This window comes from Cricetulus griseus, chromosome 7 (genome assembly GCF_003668045.3).
Source record: "Cricetulus griseus strain 17A/GY chromosome 7, alternate assembly CriGri-PICRH-1.0, whole genome shotgun sequence".
Lineage (NCBI taxonomy): Eukaryota > Metazoa > Chordata > Mammalia > Rodentia > Cricetidae > Cricetulus > Cricetulus griseus.
Genome location: NC_048600.1, coordinates 41,949,670 through 41,974,675, shown reverse-complemented (window position 1 = coordinate 41,974,675; position 25,006 = coordinate 41,949,670). Strand labels below are relative to the sequence as shown.

The window sequence follows — 25,006 nt, the reverse complement described above, 5'->3', positions numbered from 1 at the left end:
CCATCTCTCTAGCTCCTAGTTAACTATTTTTGGAAGAGGTTTCTCGTAGATGAGGAATATGTAGATCTGTGAAGTAATTATTTATTTTATTTTCACATTTTAAATCTTGTTTTAAGAATTAGTTGCATAGAAGAGTGGTAGTGGGGGGTGGGGATCCAGGGGTGGTGGTACATGCCTTTAATCCCAGCGGGTTCCGGATCAGCCTGTTCAGAAAGGGAGTTCAAGGACAGTCAGGACTACACAGAGAAACCCTATCTAAAAGAAACCCCAGAAAACAAAAAAAGCTGTTCGTTGGTGTCACATGCCTTTAGTCCCAGCACTTGGGAAGCAGAGGCAGTCCGATCTCTGTGAGTTGGATGCCAGCCTGGTCTACAGAGTGAATTCCAGGACAGGCTGTAAAGCTACACAGAGAAACCCTGTCTCGATAAAATTAAAAAAAAAAAAAAAAAAAAAAAAGAATTTGTTGCTGTCTTTTTTTGTTTGTTTTTTGAGTGGGGGTTTCTCTGTGGCTTTGGAGGCTGTCCTAGAACTAGCTCTTGTAGACCAGGCTGGTCTCAAACTCACAAAGATCTGCCTGCCTCTGCCTCCTGAGTGCTGGGACTAAAGGTGTGTGTCACCACCACCTGGCTTATTTGTTGCCATCTTAAGAGAGACAAATGCTATAAGGAGGCATTATTGTGGTAAGTATTTGAGTTCTGCTTTATATCTATAGTAATTTACTTTTTTTCCCCCTTAGCTTGCCAAGAAATATCACCCGGACACAAATAAGGATGATCCCAAAGCCAAGGAGAAGTTTTCCCAGCTGGCAGAAGCATATGAGGTAACAACCTGCTGTGTCATCTTCTCCAGTGTGGTGGTGTTCTGTCTCTGCTGAGGTATTATGTTAGTTCTGCTAACTCAGAATCTCATGAAGAAAACAAGGCTGGCAAGATAGGTCAGTGAGTATATGTATCTGCTGCCATGTCTGATGACCTGAGCTTAATCTCCAGGACCCACATGGTGGACAGAGAGAAGCAACTTGCACAAATTGTCCTCTGACATCCAGCTGAGTGCCATGGCATTCAAACACCCACATATGTACACAAAATAACTAGATATAATTTAAAAAAAAAAAAGAGAGACTAGGAGTGGTGGTATAGATATATCTATAATTCTAGCACTGGTGAGGCTGAGGCAGGGGAATTTCTGCAAGTTTAAGGCCAGCCAGAGCTGCATAGCCCCACTCAATACAAAACAAAACAGGAGCAGGGTTCATTTGTGTCAGTGAAGCTCCTCAGCTAATTCATATTGACAGATGATCTTGTAAAATCCTAGTTAGACTAAGTTAGCCCTTATTTGGTAGCAACTGTAAAAATAGAGAACCAGAGCAGTATTTATCCCTAGTACACGAATGGACATTGGGAGCTCTCTCCACATGGAGGGATACTCCCTCAGCCTAGACACACAGGGGAGGGTCTAGGCCCTGCTCCAAATGATATGACAGACTTTGAAGGTCCTCCATGGAAGGCCTCGCCCTCCCTGAGGAGCAGAAAGGATTGAGATGGGGGGGGGGGTGGGATTGACATGTAAAAGAATCTTGTTTCTAATAAAAAAAGAAAAAAAGTTACTAGAGAATGACCATTTGTTTTAGTTAGGGTTTTATTGTTGTCAAGAGATGACCATGCAAACTCTTCTTTTTTTTTCTTTTTTTTTCGAGACAGGGTTTCTCTGTGTAGCTTTGGAGCCTATCCTGGCACTCTGGAGACCAGGCTGGCCTCAAACTCACAGAGATCTGCCTGCCGCTGCCTCCTGAGTGCTGGCTCTGTGGAAACCCTTCTAAAGGAAAAGGTTTAATTGGGGGTGGCTTATAGGTTCAGAGGCTTAGTCCATTATCATCCTGGCAGGAAGCATAGCAACACACAGGCAGACATGGTACTGGAGAGGTAGCTAAGAGTTCTACATCTGGATTGGAAGGCAGCAGGAAGAGAGCACAACATTGGGCCTGGCTTGACCTTCAGAAACCTCAAAGCCCACCCCCAGTGACACACTTTCTCCAACAAAGCCACACCTCCTAATAGTGCCTATGACCATACAGGGATCATTTTCATTCAAACACCATTCCTCTTGGACTTGAACCCCTTATCTCTAAGGGGTTCTGCATATGTCAGAGTTTATACGTTCAAGGAACTAGATATCCACATCTAAAAAGAGTCACAACTCAGAAGTATGAAGGTTTTTTTTTTTGTTTTCTTTTTTTGTGGTTACATATAATATTTTTCCTTTTTTGTCATTTAAATATTTTACTTTTTTCCTTTTATTTAAATTAGAAACAATCTTATTTTATATATAAAAATCCCAGTGCCCTCTTCCCTCCCATTCTCCCAGAGTATGAAGGTTTTATCCCCTGCCAACTACAGCTAATCTGTGCTAGAGCGTTCTAGAGAAGTAGAACTAATAGGGTATATGTAATCACAAGAGATTTATTAAATTGGCTCTTTAGATCAGCTGCAGGGGGCAGGAGGCTGGAGAGATGGCTCATTAGGAAGAGCATTTGCAGCTCTTCTAGAGGATTCAGGTTTAATTCCCAGCACCCACATGGGAACTCATAACCATCTGTAATTACAGTTCTAAGAGATCCAGTGTCCTCTTCTGGGTTCTGAGAGCACCAGGCACACAAGTGGTATACAGACATACATGTAGACAAAAATATTCATACCTATAAAATAAAAATTTATCATTTTTTTTTCAAGACAGGGTTTTTTAGTTGGTTTTTTGTTGTTGTTTTTGTTTTTGTTTGTTTGTTTTACTCTTTGGGGGTCCACCACCCAGCTGCCAAATAAAATAAATACACAGAGACTTATTTTTTCTTAGAATGCCCAGCCTTAGCTTGGCTTGTTTTTTTTTTTTTTGTTTTTTTTTTTTGTTAAGATTTTATTTATTATGTATACAACATTCTGTCTGCTTCCATGTATATCTGCACACCAGAAGAGGGCACCAGATTTTTTAACAAATGGTTGTGATCCACCATTGCTGGGAATTGAACTCAGGACCTCTGGAAGAGCAGCCAGTGCTCTTAACCTCTGATCCATCTCTCCAGCCCAGCTTGGCTTGTTCTTAGCCAGCTTTTCTAACTTAAATTAACTTAAATTAAATTTCTCTTCTATATTTTGCCTTTGGGCTGGGTGGCTGTCCCCTGGTGTCCTCCTCTCTTTTCTTTCTCTTCCTCTTCTTTCCCCCAGTGTAGATTTTTCCTTTTATTTATTCTCTCCTGTCTGGCAGCCTTACCTGTTTCTCCTGCCTAGCTATTGACCGTTCAGCTCTATCAGACCAGGTGTTTTAGGCAGACAATGTAACACAGCTTTACAGAGTTAAATAAATGCAACATAAAAGAATGCAAGATATCTTTGCATCATTAAACCAATATGCCCAAAATAAATGAATGTAACACATTTTTTTTCTTTCTTTCTTTTTTTTTTTTTTTTTTGTGTGTGTGTGTGTGTGTGTGTGTGTGTGTGTGTGTGTGTTGGAAATAGCTCTTGTAGACCAAGCTGCCTCTGCCTCCTGAGTGCTGGGATTAAAGACATGAGTCACCATTGACAGGCTCATAAAAATTATTTGTAAAAAAGATCAGCTGCTGAGTTCCAAAGCTACAGAGAAACTCTGTCTCGAAACTTCCCCCCTCCCCCCCCAAAAAAAAATCAGCTGCTGAAGAGTCTCACAGTGGCTGCCTATAAATTGTAGCATCAGAGAAACTGATGCTACAGTTGTCAGTTTAAGAAGCTGGAAGCCTCTGAGTGATAGGCCAGTGACAATAGCCTGTTCTGGGGTCTGAATACTTGAGAGTGTCTGATGCCAGTGTGCATTCAAAGGCTGAAGAAAAGCTGGGCATGGTAGCTTTATTTCCAGCAGTTGGGAGTCAGAAGCAGGTAGAGCTCTTGAGTTCTAGGTCAGCCTCATCTACATAGTGAGTTCCCGGGTAACCAAGGCTACATAGCCAGAGTTTGTCTCAAAAAACCAAAATAAATAAACAAATAAAAGTTGGTGAAACAGTGTGAGGTGAATGGTCAACATCCCGAGAAGGCTTGAGTGCTCCCTAGAGCTAGCTGCTTGCTCTGCTGTTTGTTTCCATCTGGATCATACTTGGTGTTGGTCACAGTCAGAGCAGGTCTTCCCAACCTGTTTTTGTTGTTTGTTTGTTCAAACTCAAGGAATTCCTCCTGCCTCTGCCTCTAAAGTTCTGTGATGACAGTCTTCGCCTCTTCTGCTACTGTATTTGAATTCCATTTTTGTGTGGAAATACCCTGAGAGACATAATCAAGTTTGTAGCCGGTTGTGGCAGTGCTCAGCTTTAATAGCCTTACTTGGGGAGGCAGACCCATAGATCTCTGAGTTTGAGGCCAGCCTGGACTATAGAAGGAGTTCCAGGACAGCCACAGCTACACAGAGAAAAGAAACCCTGTCTCCAAAAGCAAAACAAAAATAAATATAGTTTACCAGTTTTCTAGGAATGCCTTAAACCAGGGAAGTTGACAGAATTAACCATCATACACTGAAAGGTGTGTTTGATGACTAATTTTTAACTTTTTTATTTTATTTTTTTTGGTTTTTCGAGACAGGGTTTTTCTGTGTAGCCCTGTAGACCAGGCTGGCCTCAAACTCGTACATCTGCCTGCGTCTGCCTCCTAAGTGCTGGGGTTAAAGATACGCAACACCACTACCTGACAAATTTTACATTCTTTATTTTTCTGTTTTAATGGTCCTGAGGACTGGCCCCAAGGCTGTATGTGTGCTTTTTTTTTTTTTTTTCTGTTGTTTTTTGTTTTTTTTTTTTGAGACAAGGTTTCTCTGTGGCTTTGGAGGCTGTCCTGGAACTAGCTCTTGTAGACCAGGCTGGTCTCAAACTCATAGAGATCCACCTGCCTTTGCCTCCTAAGTGCTGAGACTAAAGGCATGCACTACCAACTCCCAGCTGTATGCATGCTTAACAAATGCTCTACCACTGAGCTCCAATGTGATTTTGGTTTTTTGTTGAAACAGGGTATCACTGTGCAGCCCTGGCTGTCTTCAAATTCATCTCCCTACTTTAGCCTTCTGATTGGTGGGATTACAGGCATTCACCACTATGCCTGGCTTTCGTGGAATGTTTTGCACATCAGACTACTTAGTATATGTGACAGACTTGTTGTCTGTGTTCTTAGGCCTTAGACGATGAAGAAATGCCTGATTGCTGTGTCATTTTCACCACAGGTGTTGAGTGATGAAGTAAAGAGGAAGCAATATGATGCTTATGGCTCTGCGGGCTTTGATCCTGGGGCCAGCAGCTCTGGGCAGAGCTACTGGAGAGGGGGTCCCTCTGTTGACCCCGAGGAGCTGTTCAGGAAGATCTTTGGGGAGTTCTCATCATCTTCTTTTGGAGATTTCCAGACTGTGTTCGATCAGCCTCAGGAAGTAAGTTTTCTTTTGATTTATTTTTTTATTTTTGAGGAACATTGTAGCCCGGGCTATCCTAGAACTCACTATGACCAGGTGACCTTGAACTCACAGAAATCTGCCTGCCTCAGCCTCCCAGGTGCTGGAATTAAGGACATGGCATCTTGCACAGTGTTCCTTATTTTAAATGGTCAACTTTTATGCCTAAGTGAGACACAATCTTAGTTTCTGTTTCTCAGAAAGGCAATGGAATGATTCAGAAGCAGCCATTTGGCAGAAAGTTAGGGATATTTGAAAAATCCTCTATGTAATAATGAACATGTATGTTGTGATGTTATTATTAATAACTGTTTAATCAGGCAGAACTAAAGGCCATCAGAATCCATAGTAGAGTAATTTATCTAAAGCAGCAGCTCTCAACCTGTGGGTTGCAACCCCTTTGGGTTTGCACATCAGATATTTACTTTCTGATTCATAACAGTAGCAAAGTGCTGGGCGGTGGTGGTGTACGCCTTTAGTCCCAGTACTCTGGAGGCAGAGGAAGGTGGATCTCTGTGAGTTCAAGACTATCCTGGTCTACAAGAGCTAGTTCCAGGACAACCTCCAAAGCCACAGAGAAACCCTTTCTCACAACAAAACAAAACAAAAAGACCAGTAGCAAAGTTACAGTTATGAAGTGGCAATGAAATAATTTTATGGTTAGGGGTCACCACAACATAAGGAACTGTGTTAAAGGGTACAGCATTAGGAAGGTTAGAACCACTGGTCTAGAACAGTCCCTGTTATTCTAGGAAAGCTCAGTCTAGCAGGAAGATACTGCTGACGAAATCTCCAGAGCTCCATCCTAATGAGACATTGTCAGGGTTGAGGAGGAAAGAATAGAAGTGTTCCATGATCTAAATCACAATTATGGATCATTTAAGCTTTTTGTATATATTTATCTAGTTTTCATTCTGTTATTGTAAGAAAATACCTGAGACAACTCAAAAAGTGGAAAATGAGGCTGGAGAGATGGCTTGGTGATTAAGAGCACATGCTGCTCTTGCAGAGGACCTAAGTTCAGTTCCCAGCACCCTCATGGTGTCGAGAAACTGTAACTGCAGTTACAGGGGACTCTGCTTCCTCTTCTCTCTCCTTGGGTACTAGGCACACACGTGATGCATATACACGTAGGCAGAACAAAATGGAAAGTTTTCTTTTGGCTTATGGTTTTAGAGATTTGAATGGTCTGCTGGCCTCACTGTTTCATGGCCTGTGGTAAGGCAGTATATAATGTTGAGGAGTGTGGTGAAGTTGCTCATCTGATTCTGGTTGTAAAGGAAAGGAGGGCAGAATGGCAGCCCCAAGTCCTTTTTGAGGACACATCTGCAGTGACATAAAATCTCCCACCAGACTCCACCTCTTCAAGGTCTCTCTACCTCCCAGATACCATATTAAGATGGAAGCCAAGCCTTGTGCCTTCGGGAGATATCTAGATTTAGGACAAAGCAGATACTACATGCAGGTATTATTCCCACTGAAGAGTAAATCTTCACTTGATACATTTTAAGATCCATATGTGTAAAGCTGGATCCACTAAGTGAATAGACCCATTCTTACCTGGCAGAGTACATGGACATGTTTGGTAGTTATGGAGTAACTGCAGGTACTGGCCAGTGCCCTCCTGTCCTCAAACAGCAGAGTGACAGGACATGCCTCATTTTTAGTACATCATGGAATTGACATTCAATCAAGCTGCCAAGGGTGTCAACAAGGAGTTCACTGTGAACATCATGGACACCTGTGAGCGCTGTGATGGCAAGGGGAATGAGCCTGGAACCAAGGTGCAGCACTGCCACTACTGCGGCGGCTCCGGCATGGTAAGAACACATTGGGGTCCTTACCCCTATGTCTCTTGGTAATGTTTCCCTCTGCTACCCATCTTCTTATGCTGCTCTAACCATTCTTTTCTCTCTTCCAGGAGATACATTATTTAGATATTCCGGGGGCTTGGGCTGGGTGCTTTACTGACATACTACTGCACCAGGCTGGCCTCAAGCTGAGGATGACTTAAAATAATCATTTTTATTTATTTACTGTATGTGCATTTATGCCATGGTCCATATGTAGCATTCAAAGGACAATTTATTGGAGTCAGTTCTCTTCCATCATGAGACCCAGTTTTTGAACTCAAGTCATTGATTTTGGTGGCAAGTGCCTTTACCTGCTGAGCCATCTCCCCAGTCCATGTTATATATGTGGGGAGTTTATTGTTGTTGTTGGGTTTAGTTTTTTTGTTTGTTTTTTGAGACAGGGTTTCTTTGTGTATCCTTGGCTGTCCTGGAACTAGCTCTGTAGACCAGGCTGGCCTCAAACTCAGAGATCTGTGTGTCTATACCTGTGAGTGCTAGAGCTAAAGGTATGGGCCATCACTGCCTGACTATTTTTTTATTTTATTTAGTGAGACAGGGTCTTGATGTGTAGTTCTGTTTGGCCAGAGACCTGATGTATAGACCAGACTAGCTTCAAATTGAGAATTTGTCTTCTGTATTGTGTACAGGTATTCCATATTTAGAATTCTCGGGGCTGTTTCTAATTGGTGAGCATGGTCTTGGCATGCTCAAAATCTGAATGCATAGTTTGTTTTGTTTGAAATAGGGTTTAACTCTAATCTAGGCTGGTTGGAACTCAATATAGACCTCAGGCTGACTTTGAACATGAGGCAATCTTCATTAGCCTCATTAGTGCCATGAAAACAAATGTGAGCCATCATGCCCAGCCAAAGCCTTGAATTCGATCCCCAGCACTTGCATGTATACACACATACATGGGGGATGGCGCAGAGAAAGCCAATCACAATGACAATACAAGTTCACTTAAAATTCACTTCAGAGCTGGGTATGGTAGTATATACCTGTACTGTCAGTACTTGGTAGGTGGAGTCAGAAACATCAGGAGTTTCAGTTTATCCTCTACTACATAATAAGTTTGAGTGTAGCCTGGGCTACATGAGAGAGCTATCATCCCTCTTCACCAAAAATGTTCAAATATGCAGAGTCAGCGCCTATACCTGTTTTCTTAGGCAGTGTGTTTTAGGGTAGTTCATGCACATGGGAAGCCCATCCTTGCCCCTCTCTCCTTCACACCCTTCTCTCTCTCACTTAAAATTTAAGATTATTGTTGGCCGGTGGTGACACATGCCTTTAATCTCAGCACTCAGGAGGCAGGTGGATTACAGTGAGTTGAAGGGGAGCCTGGTCTACAAAGCAAATTCCAGGACAGCCAGACCTATACACAGAGAAACACTGTCTCAAAAAACAAACAAAAGCTGGGCAGTGGTGGCTCACACCTTTAATCCCAGCACTGGAGAAGCAGAGGCAGAGGCAGGCAGATCTCCATGAGTTCGAGGCCAGCTTGGTCTCCAGAGCGAGTGCCAGGAGAGGCTCCAAAGCTACACAGAGAAACTTGTCTTGAAAAGTTTCGTACATATATATAAAATGTAGTTTTTTCCTTTTTGTTGGTTTTTCGAGACGGTGTTTCTCTGTATTGTTTTGGAGGCTGTCCTGGAACTTGCTCTTGCTCTGTAGACCAGGCTGGCCTTCAACTCACAGAGATCCACCTGCTTCAGCCTCCTGGGTGCTAGGATTAAAGGCGTGTGCCACCAATGCCCAGCAAAATGTAGTTTATTCTTATCCACCCCCCTCATTGGGGCTGGGGTTGGGCAGAGTCTCATGTAACCCAGGCTGGCCTCAAACTCACTTTGTAACTAAGGCTGACCTTGAACTCCTAATCTCCTGCCTCTACTCCTTCCCCCCATATATTGGGATCATAGACCTGTTCCACTTAACCTGAATATAAGTCCTTTATAAAACATTTTTTGAATAAACAATGTCCCTGCATGTTGAGCATTTTCTTCCTCTCCTTAGGAAACTATCAATACAGGCCCTTTTGTGATGCGTTCCACATGTCGGAGATGTGGTGGCCGGGGCTCTATCATCACAACTCCTTGTGTGGTTTGCAGAGGAGCAGGACAAGCCAAGCAGAAGAAGCGAGTGACAATCCCTGTGCCTGCAGGTGGGCCACTGCCCAGGAGATGGGCCAACTCTGTTGTTCCCTGTTGTCTGCCTGATTGCAGAGTTAGACTTTAAGCCCTGGGTCCCCAGATTGAAGGAGAAACTAGAATCTGTTACAGTCTTCCTTTATACCAGTCATCCATTAAGTGCATGCGCCCACTCTGTTCCTATCTTGGGGTGCTGCAGCTCTTGTCCCAGGGTCCTGTCCTTTGTTTTCATAAAGAGAGGACTGGCTTTAACAGAGACAAGCTAGTTATGTGATGACACCTGTCAATCCTAGTACTCAGGAGGCGAAGGCAGGAAGAGCACAAGTTTGCATAGGCCTGAGATACATGGTGAGTCCCCATCTCCAAAATAAGACAAGAAATCTGGTCAAATAGTTTTCCTGGGTAGACATTGCTGTGGGATGCCCTATATAACTTCTGTTTGGAACTCTTGTTCTCTTAGGAGTTGAAGATGGTCAGACTGTAAGGATGCCTGTGGGAAAACGAGAAATCTTTGTCACATTCAGGGTAGGTGCTTGCCTGTCAGCTTCTGCTGGGTCCTTGTTCTCTCAGAGTGGATATAGCTTAGGTTGCTCATTGCAGTAAGGTAGAAGTTTCATGGGCACAGGTGTCACTGTTCCAAGTTCAAGAAAGGCTTTTTGGGCATAGTTATTCATGTCTGGATGCAGAACTTAAAGCTTCCTAACAACACAGACAAGTTAGAAACAAAGCTGGACGTCAGTAGTGCATTCCCTTAGACTTTTAATCCCAACACTTGGGAGGCAGAGGCATGCAGATCTCTTGTGAGTTTGAGGCCAGTCTGGTCTATAGAGAGAGTGCCAGGATAGCCAGGGCTACAGAAAGAAACCCTGTCTTTTTTTTTTTTTTTTTTTTTTTTTTTTTTTTTTTTCGAGACAGGGTTTCCCTGTGGCTTTGGAGGCTGTCCTGGAACTAGCTCTTGTAGACCAGGCTGGTCTCCAACTCACAGAGATCCACCTGCCTCTGCCTCCCGAGTGCTGGGATTAAAGGCGTGCGCCACCACCACCCGGCCAAAACCCTATCTTGAAAAAAAAAAAGGAGAAACGGAAAGAAACATAGGACACAAACCCCAAAACATCTGTGTGGGTGTGTGGTTTTTTGCTGTTGTTTGGTTTTGTTTGTTTGGTTTTGTTTTTCTAATCAGGGTTTCTATGTAGCTTTGGCGGCAGTCCTGGAACTCATTCTGTAGACCAGGCTGGCCTTGAACTCACAGAGATCTGCCTGCCTCTGTCTCCTAAGTGCTGGAACTAAAGGTGTGGGCCACCACCATCCAGATATGTGTGTGAGTATAAATTGTTGATCAGAAAGCAAACCCTTTTTAAAATGTTTTAATTGTTTGCCTTTTTGTAACTTAGGATTTCTTTTTGTAGTCCTGGCTGTCCTGGAACTTGTTCTGTATACCAAGCTGGCCTTGAACTCAGAGATCTCCCTGCTTCTGCCTCCTGAGTACTGGGATTAAAGACATATGCTACCACACCCAGCCAGAGAGCAAATTATAATGGTATAGTTTTATTTGTTTATTTAGCAATGCCAGAAATTGAACACACAGCTTTCTGAATGCTAACAAAGCGTTTACACCCTTCACCCCAAAATGGTTTTCTCTGGTAACAAAAGGATTTGGACTCTAGATATGTATCTGAGAAAAACCCATGTAACTAACATATTGGGTCAAGGGGTGTATATGACAGCCCTGTTTATAATAGCAAGACACTGGTGACAAACCTGGTGTTTGTTAAAAAAAGAAGGAAGGCATCAAACTGCTATATAGCAGAACATTTTCTTTTTTTTTTTTTTTTTTTTTTTTTTTTTTTTTTTTTTTTTTTTGGAGACAGGGTTTCTCTGTGGCTTTGCAGGTTGTCCTGTAACTGGCTCTGTAGACCAGGCTGGTCTCGAACTCACAGAGATCCGCCTGCCTCTCCTCCCTAGTGCTGGGACTAAAGGCATGTGCCACCACCGCCTGGCTATAGCAGAACATTTTCAATCTGTCAGAAGGAAAGAACCACAGTGAGCATGAGGTACTTCATCACCACACAGATTGTTACAAGCTGTTAAGTATGAGAGACTGTCTGCATATAGTTGTCAAACACGTGAGATTGATTATGTGCTGTTCAGGGATGTAGAAAGACAGTCACGGTTAGCCGGGCGTTGGTGGCGCACGCCTTTAATCCCAGCACTCGGGAGACAGAGGCAGGCGGATCTCTGTGAGTTCGGGAGCAGCCTGGTCTACAAGAGCTAGTTCCAGGACAGCCTCCAAGGCCACAGAGAAACCCTGTCTCGAAAAACAAAAACAAAAAAAAAAGAGAAAGGACAGTCAAGGTAAAAAGGTATGTATGCTTGTTGAGTTGAAAAATGCCAAATTCAGGATAGTGAGAACCAGAAATAAAGTTATACTGCTAATTTTTCTTTCCCCTTTTTTGAACCAGAATCTTCCCTGTATTGCTCAGGCTTGTCCGGAACTCATGACTATCCTGTCTTAGCCTCTAGAATGTTGGTATTATAGGTGTGCACTACCTGACCCAACAAATTTGTCATGTTTTAATTCTGTCAGCCTGGATTTTCTTTTCTTTTCTTTCTTTTTTTTTTTTTTTTTTTTTTTGATTTTTGAGACAGGTTTCTTTGTGTAGCTTTGGCACTCGCTCTGGAGACCAGGCTGGCCTCAAACTCACAAAGGTCCGACTGCCTCTGCCTCCCGAGTGCTGGGATTAAAGGCATGTGCCACCACAGCCTGCGCTGTATAAGAAAACCCTGTCCTTTTTTAAATATTTATTTACTTTTATGTGTGTCAGGGGATATGCACATGAATGCAGGTGTTTAAGGAGGCCAGAGTTGTCAGATTCCTTAAAGTTGGAGTTACAGATAGTTATGAGCCAGGTAACATGACTGTTGAGATTTGAACTGGGATCCTCTGGAAGAGTAGTACATGCTGTTAATCACTGAGCCATTTCTCTTGCCTGCCTCTCCAAAACCCTATCTTTGAAAACAAGACTAAAGATGAACACTAGAAATATGACTCAAACTGTAGGTAAAGTGCCTTTCATGCACAAGATCCAAGATTCAATCATCAACACTGTATATAACTGGCCATGGGGGCTGGAGAGATGGTTCAGCGGTTAAGAGCACTGACTGCTTTTCCAGAGGTCCTGAGTTCAATTCCCAGCACCCACATGGTGGCTCACAACCATCTGTAATAAGGTCTGGTGCCCTGTTCTGGTATGCAGGCAAACAATATGCAGGTAGAAAACTATACATATTGAATAGTGTAAAGAAAAAAAAACTGACCATGATGGTACACTCCTGTAATCCCAGTACTTGGGAGATAGAGACTGGAGGATCAGAAGTTCAATGTCATCCGCAGCCTCATAGAGAATTGAAAGCCAGCCTGGCTTGATGATCCCCTATCTCAAAAAAAAATTTTCCCTCCTGCAAATAATAAAAATAAACCAAATGGCAAAACTCGGTATAATGACACTAACTTGGAGTTCCCACTACATGCAAGGCTGAGGCATAGGTTTATATAAGTTCATGAATTCGGAGCCTACCTGGGCAATATTGTGAGATCCTCTCTCAAGGATAGCACAGTATATAAAAATAGCACAAAGAGTGAATCCTCCAGACTGAGAAATCAAAGATGAAGATAGTTGCTGGTATACAGTTGAGTGTTACTGGTGGTGTGCAAGGCCCTGTGTTCTATCCCAGCACCACAAAAAATAAATAAGCAAATAGAATAAAGTAGAAAGCCACATAAAGGCAGAAAGCAGGAAGCTAGTCTAGAAGAAGTATTTCATAGAGAATTCAGCTGCTTTTTCTATCTAATAATAGAGGGAAGACAAAGGGCAGAAGAGCCGGGAAGTGGTGGCGCATGCCTTTAGTCCCAGCACTTGGGAGGCAGAGGCAGGCGGAACTCTGTGAGTTCGAGACCAGCCTGGTCTACAGAGTTAGTTCCAGGATAGACTCCAAAACCACAGAGAAACCCTGACTCCAAAAAACCAAAAAAAGAAAGGAAGGAAGGAAGGAAGGAAGGAAGGAAGGAAGGAAGGAAGGAAGGAAGGAAGGAAGGGGCAGAAGAAGAAATCAAGGGCAGGGAATATCTTTGAGATATGAAAAATAGTGTAAGTCAAATAAATTCTAGTGCTGGCCCTTTGTCCTGAAGGCAACTTATATTATGTGACCATCTGAAAGATTTTATGTGTGAATACATGTGTGTGCATGAGTATAGAGGACAGAAGTTGGTGTCTTGTTTTTGGTCCTCCAGACTTTCCGGCTAGTGAGCTCAAGGGAGGGCGGGGACTGGGGTTACAAATGTGTACCACCATGCCCAACTTTTACACGGAGTGTTGTGGATCCACATAGTTGTGTGGCCAACTATGAGGATTCAGGGAAAATTAGAATGCCAAATTGCATTCTTATTTCCTTTGGTAATTGGAAGGTTGTGATGGAGGCTGAGGAAGTCTAGCCAGTGCTCTGCTGTGCCGTATGCATGGAGACTGTCCCTCCAGAGCCTTGGGGTACTGCCTCCCACTGCTGAGGTATAGATAGGTCTTACTGTGCTATCTTATTTAAGTGCAAAGGGGCTCAACTGTGTCAGGCCCCAAGCTCAGGTCTGACAAGACACATGGCTTATGTCCAGCTTCAAACAGCACTTCCACAGTGGTCATACTTGTCTTCTCTTTGGTATTAGGTGCAGAAAAGCCCTGTGTTCCGGAGGGACGGCGCAGACATTCACTCCGACCTCTTTATTTCAATAGCTCAAGCTATTCTTGGGGGTACAGCCAAAGCCCAGGGCTTGTATGAGACAGTCAATGTGACGGTAAGAGGTCATAAGGACAGCTGTCTTTGCACCCTGGCACCTTGTAGACTGAACTTTTTTTTAAGTCCCTCCCTCCCTCCCTCCCTCCTCTCCCTCCCCTCCCTCTCTTTCTCCCTCTTGAGCTCGCTCGCTTTCTTTCTTTCTTTCTTTCTTTCTTTCTTTTCTTTCTTTCTTTCTTTCTTTCTTTCGACTGATGCTTTTTATATACCCTCAGCTGATCTTGAACTTGTAATCCCATTGCCTCAGCCTTCCATGTGCTATGATTACATGCAAAAGATGGAAAATAGGAGCCTGTGACACTAAGAGTTTCAGGCCTTTCTGTTTACTGTTGGCAATGGTTCTTGGTCTGTGTCTCCTCTTATCACACTGGTCAATGTCCCAGTTATTGAGAGCACGAATTATGCACTGTCATAGGTGCTCTTTATTCATAGTCTCACCCGTGGTTAGTCTTGGGGAGCAGGTATCTTGGGGGCTGTGTCTTAATATGTTGAGCACTTCTAGTTTTTTTGTGTGTGGGGGTTTGAGATAGGATTTCTGTGTGTATACCAGGCTGGCCTTGAACTCACTGAGACTCACTACCACCCACCTGTTTTTTGTTGGTTTTAAAGATTTACTTTTTTTTTTTTTTTAAAGATTTATTTATTTATGTATGCAGTGTTCTGGCATGTATGCCTCCATGCCAAAAGAGGGCACCAAACCTCATTACAGATGGTTGTGAGCCACCATGTGATTGCTGGGAATTGAACTCAGGACCTCTGGAAGAGCATCCAGTGTTCTTAACCTCTGCCATCTCTCCAGCCCGCTTACTTATTTTTTTTTTATGTGCATTGGAGTTTTGCTTGCATGTTTGTCTGTATGAGGATGTCAGATCCCCTGAAACTGGAGTTATAAATACTTGTGAGCTGCCATATGGATGTTGGGAATTGAACCTGGTTCCTTTGGAAGAACAGCTAGTACTCTTTTTTTTTTTTTAAGATTTTATTTATTTATTATGTATACAGTTATCTGCATGCATGCTTTCCCACCAGAAGAAGGCACCAGATCTCATTATAGATGGTTGTGAGCCACCATGTGGTTGCTGGGAATTGAACTCAGGTCCTCTGGAAGAGCAGTCAGCGCTCTTAACCACTGAGCCATCTCTCCAGCCCCCAGACTAGTTTTAATTGCAGCTGTAGTGGACAGCTTCCTATTCCCATCTTTTTTTTTTTTTTTTTTGGTTTTTCGAGATAGGGTTTCTCTGTGTAGCTTTGGAGCCTATCCTGGCACTCATTCTGGAGACCAGGCTGGCCTCGAACTCACAGAGATCCATCTGCCTCTGCCTCCCGAGTGCTGGGATTAAAGGAGTGCGCCACCAACACCCGGCTCCTATTCCCTCCCTTATCACTGTATTTGCCTCAGGGCCTTCTCCAGCCTCTGAGTTCAGAGATTCTGGGCATGCCTTAGGCCATGGCAGTGGTCACTGTGGACAGATACTCTCACCTCCACAGGGAGACTGTCTCTGCTTCTTCAGGGTCCTTGCTGTCCAGCCCCTGGGAGTAATGAAGCAAGCTTAGTTTCATCCCTGCTTTCAACTTTTTGCTCCCAAGTCTTTTGCTTCACTGCTCACATCTGTTCTATGGACTCAGCTGTCCCACAACTGCATGGCTAGCTTGCTCTGACCTCCCAGTGCAAATCCTTTTTGGAAGATGCCTTTCTCTGTGTAGTGAGATGTTTTATTTTTGGATAGTGGGGACTGGGGAACATCAGCGCATTCCTTTCTCAATAGATCCCTGCTGGGATTCAGACAGACCAGAAGATTCGCTTGTCTGGGAAAGGCATCCCCCGGATTAATAGCTATGGCTATGGTGACCACTACATTCACATCAAGATCAGAGTTCCAAAGTAAGTGTTCACTAAGACTATGGCCAAGACTGCCAGACCCCATACACACAGATGGAGCCAACAGGGACCCTTTGAGGATTTTACCTGCCAGGCCCAGCACCCAGCTGTTCAGCTACCTTTGAGCTCTTGGCTTGGGCAGGCTTTTTTCTTCCTTGAAGTCAGTTTTGTTCAGCTTATGTTTCCCATCTGAGCAGAGGATATAGCAGATTGGCTTCATTGAGTTTTAGAAATATAAAAAGAATGGCTCATGGATGCCAAACTACTGATGTGCTCTGGGCAGAATGCTGTGGCACACAGTGTGGAGTGTGCCCTGGTCGTTTGCCTGGGGAGCCAGTTCCAGCCCTAGTGTCTTTTGTGAGATTAGTTTCTTACCTGCTGCTCATAGGCACATATATAGCGTGGATGCCCTAGCCCCACCCTGTAAGTATGTAGCATAACAGTAATGACTGTTGAAACTACTCAGTTTTAGACTGAAGCTCTGACATGTGGCCCTCAGGCCCTCACACTAGGTTTGTGTGTGCCCTGCCTGAGTTAGAAATTTAGTTTCATTGTGTCCTTTCAAGGGCTGCCCGGAGGAAGTGCTTGGCCATTAACTGTTCTTGGTCCACAGGAGGCTAACCAGTAGGCAGCAGAACCTGATCCTGAGCTATGCCGAGGATGAGACTGATGTGGAGGGGACAGTGAATGGTGTCACCCAGACAAGCACTGGTAAGAGGCCTGGGAGTAATGTGTTGACATAAGGGACCTCTGAATCTCTGAAGGGTTGGCGGACAACTCAAAACATGTTTGATTTCTAGTTGAGTTTTCATAGGCCCTCAAAAGTGTCATTTGAAGAGGTGACTTGTATGAAGAGGTAACCATGCTCTTGAAGCTTCTCTTTGACTGCATGCTTGTGCCTAGAAAGCACAGGGTCGCCTCCTGCCCAGCAGCTCTGTCTCAGAGCTGTTGTTCTGAGTTCTAGCCTTGGTTCTGCCATTTGCCCTGTGACCTTGGGCATTTCCCTCCAAAGTTCTTTGTAACAGCTTAAGAGAGCGATCAATTGGACAGATCTGTGCCTTCCTGACCTCAAACACTTCACCAGGATCCCAAAGTAAACAGTGGTGACAACAATGTAAAAATCCTATCAGAGGACAAAGGATAGCTTTGATCTCCTGATTCAATGAGAAGATTTTGTTACCCAAGCTCAAATGTCATGCTCTGTGAACACAAGTGGTTTAGTGTCTGGGCTGGAGCTTTACTGTGGCCCGGTAGCTGTATTTCAGATGAGGCCTCTGTTGACTGGGACAGGTCAGGACAGGCTGTGCCTGGGCTGCACATGTTTCTCCACATTGCATCATTTTGTTTTTGTGGGAACCTGGATGGAGTTATCGGATCTGGAAAGACCTTAGATTAATGTATGGTAATTCACAGTGGGTATTCAGATCTGGGGCAGCTTTTCCATCAGGATAGGGGGAGGATGAGTTCTCATAAAGAAGAGACAGTAGTGGACATGGAAGCCCCAACAGCCTTTCCTGTCTATAGCTTGACCGAACACCAAGTGGCATTTATTTTAGTGTTAGATAGATAACACATATTGAAGTCAGGGGTTTAAATGAGTTCACCAGACCCAATATAAATGATAAATAGGTGTTTATTAGGGAAGAACTTACACAGATAGGAGTAAATAACTGTCGCAGCCTTCCTGCTCCAGAAGATGCAGTCTCTGCCCTTCCAGTGCTCTCCGGAACTCAAGAGAGTACCAGCCCCTTTTCTACCTTAATGGGTCATGTCTGCACCTGAAACCATGCCCAAAGCATGTCTAAAGAAGATGGTTATAAGCCTGATACAAAAGCTATATACAATGATAACAAATATCAAGTCTATTTTATGAGAAGGAAAGGTAAAAACATACATATACTTTTCTCTTTGTTCTTATTCATTTTTACTTGTTTGACATGGTCTTGGCTTCTAACTTGAGATCCCATTGCTTAGCTTTCTGAGAGCTGGGATTAAGGTTTGTGCCACCATATGAGCTCTTTTGCTCTATTAGCTTTTTTTTTTTCTTTTTCTCTAAATTAGTAACAAGCTTCTTTTACATGTCAATCCCAGTTCCTTTTCCCTTCCCTCCTCCCCTGCCCCCTACCAACCCCCCATCCCATCCCCTTTCTGCTCCCCAGGGAGGGTGAGGCCTTCCATGTGGGATCTTCAAAGTCTGTAATATTATTTGGAGCAGGGCCCATGTGTCTAGACTGAGAGAGTATCTCTCTATGTGGAGTGGGCTCCCAAAGTTCATTCGTATACTAGGGATAAATACTGATCCACTACCAGAGGCCCCATAGATTGCCCAGGCCTCCTATTGCTCTGTCTTTTAAGGTAAATAGAAAGTGGGACTATTTGCTCCATAGAATTCTCATTGTGTACCTGTAACTTCTTTCTGACATGTCCCAAAATCTCCTAATGTGTGAAATTTGTTCTGTACACAACTGTTTTCCTCTCCTGCCCAAATGCTGGGGTTACAGGTTCTGCAGGACTGGGCTCAGGTTGGGGCATGGTAGAATGTTGACACTTTTTTTTTTTCTGAGACAAGATTTCTCTATATAACAGCACTGGCCATCCTGGAGCTCATTCTGTAGACCAGGCTGGCTTTGAACTCACAGAGATCTGCCTGCCTCTGCCTCCCAAATGCTGGGATTAAAGGTGTGCACCAACTCTACCTGGCAAAATTTTTCTTCTGTTAATCTGTTGTCATTGTTTTTAAAATTGCATTCCACTGGGAATTTGACTCCCAGATATGATTTTATAAAATCGCTCAGTTGATGAAGTGCTTGCCTAGCATGCCTGAGGCCCTCCTTGGGTTTGTTCTTCATTACAATAAACAGGTGTGGTACACGCCTGTAACCCCAGCATTTGGGCAGGACCAGAAGTTCAAGAGTATCCTTAGCTACATCAAAAGTTAAAGGCTAGCCGGGCGTTGGTGGCGCACGCCTTTAATCCCAGCACTCAGGAGGCAGAGGCAGGAGGATCTCTGAGTTCGAGGCCAGCCTGGTCTCCAGAGTGAGTGCCAGGATAGGCTCAGGCTCCAAAGCTACACAGAGAAACCCTGTCTCGAAAAACAAAAAAAAAAAAAAAAAGTTAAAGGCTAGCTTAAGACACACGAAACCACCCCCACACTAACAAAACAATAAAAAGAGGGCCTGCAGGGTAGTGTAGTGAGTAAAGGGCCTGGCCTCCAAGCCTGATGACCTGAGCTGAACCCTGGACTGCCCTTAGTTCAAGAAGACCATTTCCCACCAAGTTGTCCTGACTCCTACATGCACACTGTTTAGCATATTCCACACACCTACACTCAGGAGGCAGAGGCCAGAGAATCACCATAAATCCAATGCCAGCCTGGTTTATATACTGAGTTCCAGGCAATCCAAGGTTACCTAGTGAGACTGTGTCTCAACACCCCCCACCAAAACATACAAACACATAACCACAACAACTTAATACTGGCTTTGAATGATGCCACCTGGGTTTGAATAAGCCTCTCTTTAGGCTATGAAGAATGTCACCCTTAGAATCCACTTGTAGACGTACTGCACCAACAGTCAAGTTTTTCTAGACCGAAAATCTCTTAGTTCAGACATTTAGCAAAATTGTAGGGTTGGTTTTTGTTTGTTTGTTTTGGTTTTTTCGAGACATGGTTTCTCTATGGCTTTGGACGCTGTCCTGGAACTAGCTCTTGTAGACCAGGTTGGTCTCAAACTCAGAGATTCGCCTGCCTCTGTCTCTGGAGTGCTGGGATTAAAGGCATGCACCACCAACTCCTGGCCTTGTTTTGTTTTTTTGTCTGTGTGCTTTTGGTTTAGGCTTTTATTTGGCTGGTGTTTTAGTATGGTTTTGTCTATAAGACAGCCTTGCTATGTTGCTGAGACTAGTCTGGCATTTAAGACCCTTCTGCCTGAGACTCCTTAGAAGTGGGGAAACTAGGATTTTACTAGAAGTTGTTTGCATTCCCTAGCTTCCCTCCTGCTGTACTTTCCAGCTGGTGGCATCACTGGGAGCATTGAGTGGTGCTCTTTAACCTCGAAAAGACTTCCTTGGGGCAATAAACACCTGCTTATTCTGAAGTATAAAGTGTCCTAGGCTTATTTAAAGCAGGGTTAGAGCTAGATGTAGATGTATGACATGAATCTATAATCTGGCTCTCGGAGGCTGAGCAGAAGAATTGGGAGTTCAAGGCCTTAAAAGAAGTAGCAACAATTGCTCCGGGCAGTGGTGGCGCACACCTTTAGTCCCAGCACTCGGGAGGCAGAGGCAGACGGATCTCTGTGAGTTTGAGGCCAGCCTGGTCTACAAGAGCTAGTTCCAGGACATCCTCCAAAGCTACACAGGGAAACTGTCAAATAAGTAGCAGCAGCAGCCTTGGAAGCCAAGGGCTCACATCTGTGCCCCAGGCACCTAGGATACATCCTGCCTCTTCTTGCCCCACCTAGTCCTCAGAAAGCAGTCTGTGGGAGCAAATAGCATTTGTACAGCTGATTGCCTTTGTTCAGCACTCAGAACTGGTCTCTAACATGTGATTTAGAGTTTCAAAGTCTTTGTGCTGGGGGTTCCTGCAGAGAATTGGAGGGAAGAGTAAGGGGTGAATATGATCAAGATACGTTATTTTCATGCATGAAATAATAAATTAAGCCTGGCGATGGTGGTGCACACCTTTAAGCCCAGAACTTGGGAGGCAGAGGTAGGAGGATCTCTGAGTTCCAGGGCTACACAGAGAAACCCTGTCTCAGAAAAAAGAAGAGCAGAATTGGGGGAGAAAAGAGTTGACAGTCAGGAAGTGTTTTTGTGCCCCACTCAGAGCCTAGGTTTAGTGATGAGATGGTTCATGGTCCAGCTTTGTCACCGTCAGCTGTGAAGCTTTAGACAAACTACCTCTCAGAACCTCAGTTTCCTCTGTAAGTTGGGAGTAACAGAAGCACTACTTACATGAGCAAGGTGGCCTAATCCTGTCACCCTGGCACTTGAGAGATAAAGCAGGAGAATCAAGAGTTCAAGGTCATCCTCCACTACGTAATCAGTTCCAGTCAGGCCTGGGCTCCATGAGACTTGTCTCAAAAAAACAAAACGTAGTGCATCTAAGCAATTTGGTGAGATAAAGTGGTAAAGCCAATGGTGTGGTACCTGTCATGTATTAGAAGTGCCATCAGAGGTAATTTATAATGTTAACACACTAAGTTTGCCATTTATTTACCAAAGACATGACATGCAAAGCTCCTGCTCTTTTTGTCTTAGGAGACTCAGGAGGGATGGGAACTCCATGGTTTATAGATTTGTGTTATTAAAAACAGTGATTTGCCGGGCGTTGGTGGCGCACGCCTTTAATCCCAGCACTCGGGAGACAGAGGCAGGCGGTTCTCTGTGAGTTCGAGACCAGCCTGGTCTACAAGAGTTAGTTCAGGACAGCCTCCAAAGCCACAGAGAAACCCTGTCTTGAAAAACAAAAAAACAAACAAACAAAAAAAGTGATTTATGTTATGTAAACCTTTCTATATTAGAAAAGGGAGTGCTCAGAATTGAAGCAGCGCACACCTGGCCTCTGGGCCTCCAGTCAGGAAGTGTTATGCACAGAATGAGCGGTGTGAAGAGGCCTGCAGCTCAGATGTACCCCTACTAATTTTGTTGATTACCCAGATATATATTTTTTTTTCTATTTGTGGTTTTTTGAGACAGGGTTTCTCTGTGTTTCCCTCGCTGTCCTGAAACTCACTCTGTAGACCACACTGGTCTCGAACTCAGAGAGATCCTCTTCCCTCTGCCTTCCTAGTGCTAGGATTAAAGGCGTGTGCCACCTCTGCCCAGGAACCCATATTTTTTAAGCATTTTTTCCTTTTTCTTAAAGATTAATTAAATTTTTGCCTGTGTATTTTTTTTAAAGTTATTTACTATGCATAGTGTTTTGCCTGCTTATGCCTGCAGGCCAGAAGAGGGCACCAGGTCTCATTACAGATGGTTGTGAGCCACTATGTAGTTGCTGGGAATTGAGCTTAGGACCTCTGGAAGAGCAGCCAGTGCTCTGAGACCTCTTTCCAACCCCTTAAGTGTATTTTTTTTTTTAATGTGTTCTGCCTGCATGTATGGCTTGTACCATGTGCTTGCCTGGTGCCCATGGAGATCATAAGTCATTGAATTCCCTGGAACTGAAGTTAGAAATGGTTGTAAGCCTTCAGGTGGGTGCTGGGAACCAAATCCAGGTCCTCCACAAGAGCAGCAATCTCTGTTAAGCCATCTTCCAGTCCTGATTGCCTGGATCTTTTTCAGCATTTTGCTCAGAACACCATTCCTTTTCAAAGGGTATACCCTAGCTCTGTGTATGCCCAGACAGAGTGAGCTGTGGTCCTGCTGTTTATGCTGTACCTATATGTTGTGTGAACTTTTGTTAAGGCAATGTAAGTGAACAAATGTCTGCTCATCCCAGATAGGGAACCAATGACAGACTAAAGTAGTTCTGCCCATGTCTAGCTTGGGGGAACTAGTGAATTTTTTGGGTTTACTTCCAGACATGTGTGAAGGGCTACTTACAGGAATGTCAGTGACCCCCCCCCCAAAAAAAATCACAGTATAGAAATGTCTTACACATGGGTAACGACCTAATGGGAGCTGCATCATGGGGTCCCTTTTCGGTTAACCTTGCAGAGGACACATACTATGGAGTAGAAGTGCATTCAGCTGGCAGGAGGTGCAGGGGGGAGTGAAGGTGAGGGTCTCCCCAATCCATCTTTCAAGATCATCAAAAGGCCCAATTCTGAGAGTATCTTGCAAGTTGTCCTAGCTGCTGTGATGACAGTGGCTATTATGTTAAACAACAGTGTTCCACAAAACTGCCTACCTACCCTTGTTCTCAGAGCCATGCCTCTGAAGAGCCTCAGTTGACTCAGACCTGATAGTTGTTGGAAGCTGGGGCTATTTTATTTTAAAATAAGGCCTTACTTTGTAGCCTTTGCTGGCCTGAACTCACTGTATAGACCAGGCTAGCCTCAAACTCAAAGAGATCTCCCTGTTTTTGTCTCTCAAATGCTAGGATTAAAAGTATGCACCGCCACACCAGGCTCTTAATTGGTGTACACTGTACAACCTCTGGAGCCCACTTGTTGGAAGGACAGACTGACCCTTGCAAGTCGTCTTCTCACCTCCACACACACACATTCCGTTGCGTGCACCTGTATGTGCATCCTCACACACATACATGCACACACTAAATAAATAAACGTTAACAGTTACCAGGCATGGTGGCTCATGCCTATATGTAGGAGTAGTGGAACAGAAGGACCAGTAGTTCAAAGCCAGTCTGGGCTATAGAGTGAGTCCAAGGCCAGCTTGTGCTATGAGACCTTGTCGTAAATAAGGAAAAGCCAAAACAAGCAAAATGATATTATAAGTGTATAGTTTAACTCATATAGCAAATGTTTGCCTTCCTCTTTCAAGGTTGGCAAGCTTCTTGTGCAGTTAGGTAACCTTAGTCTTGGCCCTAAAAACCCAGCCATGCAGCTGTGTATTACCTGCAGCAGTCAGGGTTAGATGCCAGAGTAATATACACCTCAGTGGCATTGTAAGAGACAAGGTGGGGTGTACAAGAGTGCATGAGTGACTCCCTCATTGGTTATCTTAGGCATTTTATAATGTGTGAAATGCAGCAGTGGGTTCAGAAATTTGATATTTTCTTGAGGTTCATTCCTTATCTTATAGCCAGTAGTTTGATGGTTAAGAGTCTGGGCTGGGTTCAAGCTCAATTCTGCTTCCTGCTGGCTGGCTCTGGGACTCTAGGTGGACCTGATAACATTGCTTCTGTGTACATGTAGCTGTGATGTGTACACATCAAGAATGCTGATGATGTGGCTTGGCCTCAAGGCCTCTGGCATTTAGTGTTGCCTTGTTAATTTTCAGATTACAGATAGTCTGTCTCCCCCCCCTTTTTTTGTTTTTGTTTTTGTTTTGTTTTGTTTTGTTTTCCTTCTATGGGTCTGTGGCTCTAAGAAGAGTTGTGATGTCCCGAGGCTCAGTGTCCCATTTGTTTCAGTCTGATACGAATACTTTAGGTATCCCCTTGCCAGCCTGAGAGTGGCCCCTGTGTTCCTGGAGTGGGCCCTGGCAGCTCATTGAATACCAGCCCCTGGGCAGCTAGGCATGGGTAGGTGGGGCTGGCACTTGCTGCATGGAGGTGTATGATCTTGGTTGACCTCCGTTCTTTCTGCTGTTTGTGCCCAGGTGGCAGAACCATGGATAGCTCCGCAGGAAGCATGGATAGGCGAGAGGCTGGGGAGGACAATGAGGGATTCCTTTCCAAACTTAAGAAAATGTTTACTTCCTGATACCCCTGCTGAGGTAGGAAAACCTGTGAGCTTTCTTCCCTGTTTCCCTCTGTGAACTAATCTCTCTTCTGGTCATTTTAACCAACATCAAACCCCACCATGCCCTACCCCAGAAGCTGGGAGAGGTGCCAGTCAAAGGCGTAAATATGGCATTCTCTCATTGCTCGGAGCGGAGCATATGGTACTTAGCCAGCACAGGGTGGAGCAGGCAGCAGTGGTCAGTCTCTTCATTTGAATTTAGATTCCTTCCTAGATGGGTTAAATTTGGGGCTGCCTCACGGCCCTCCTTATATCATTTCCCAGGGGCTCTTCTCCCTCAGTGGTGAGATCAGCTTGCCCACAGTCCAGAAGGCAAATTGTGGCGGAGCCAAGCCTAGAACTCAGATCTTCTCCGCTTCCTGCAGCTTTTAACATCTGTTGTACCCAGGCAGGGTGGTGCTGTACAAGTCTGGGTCTGCTGAGGAGGAGTGCTTGTTTTCTGTGCCTGGAGAAACACTGTCA

The 25,006-nt window shown here is 44.3% G+C and overlaps 1 protein-coding gene across 2 annotated transcripts in view; it reads left to right on the top strand.

Annotated features, from left to right (window-relative positions):
- The window catches only part of Dnaja3 (DnaJ heat shock protein family (Hsp40) member A3), a 30,170-nt gene that overhangs the window by 3,901 nt on the left and 1,263 nt on the right, over positions 1-25,006 (top strand). Inside the window, exons 3-11 of one of the 2 annotated variants that reach the window (XM_027424010.2) lie at positions 737-820; positions 5,227-5,427; positions 7,116-7,268; positions 9,315-9,462; positions 9,909-9,973; positions 14,163-14,291; positions 16,057-16,172; positions 16,783-16,880; positions 24,402-24,518. In XM_027424010.2, the coding sequence (XP_027279811.1) occupies positions 737-820; positions 5,227-5,427; positions 7,116-7,268; positions 9,315-9,462; positions 9,909-9,973; positions 14,163-14,291; positions 16,057-16,172; positions 16,783-16,880; positions 24,402-24,505 (1,098 nt within the window). In that variant the 3' untranslated portion in view covers positions 24,506-24,518. The remainder of the gene's footprint in view (positions 1-736; positions 821-5,226; positions 5,428-7,115; positions 7,269-9,314; positions 9,463-9,908; positions 9,974-14,162; positions 14,292-16,056; positions 16,173-16,782; positions 16,881-24,401; positions 24,519-25,006) is intronic. The other variant, XM_027424011.2, reaches the window with a different exon arrangement.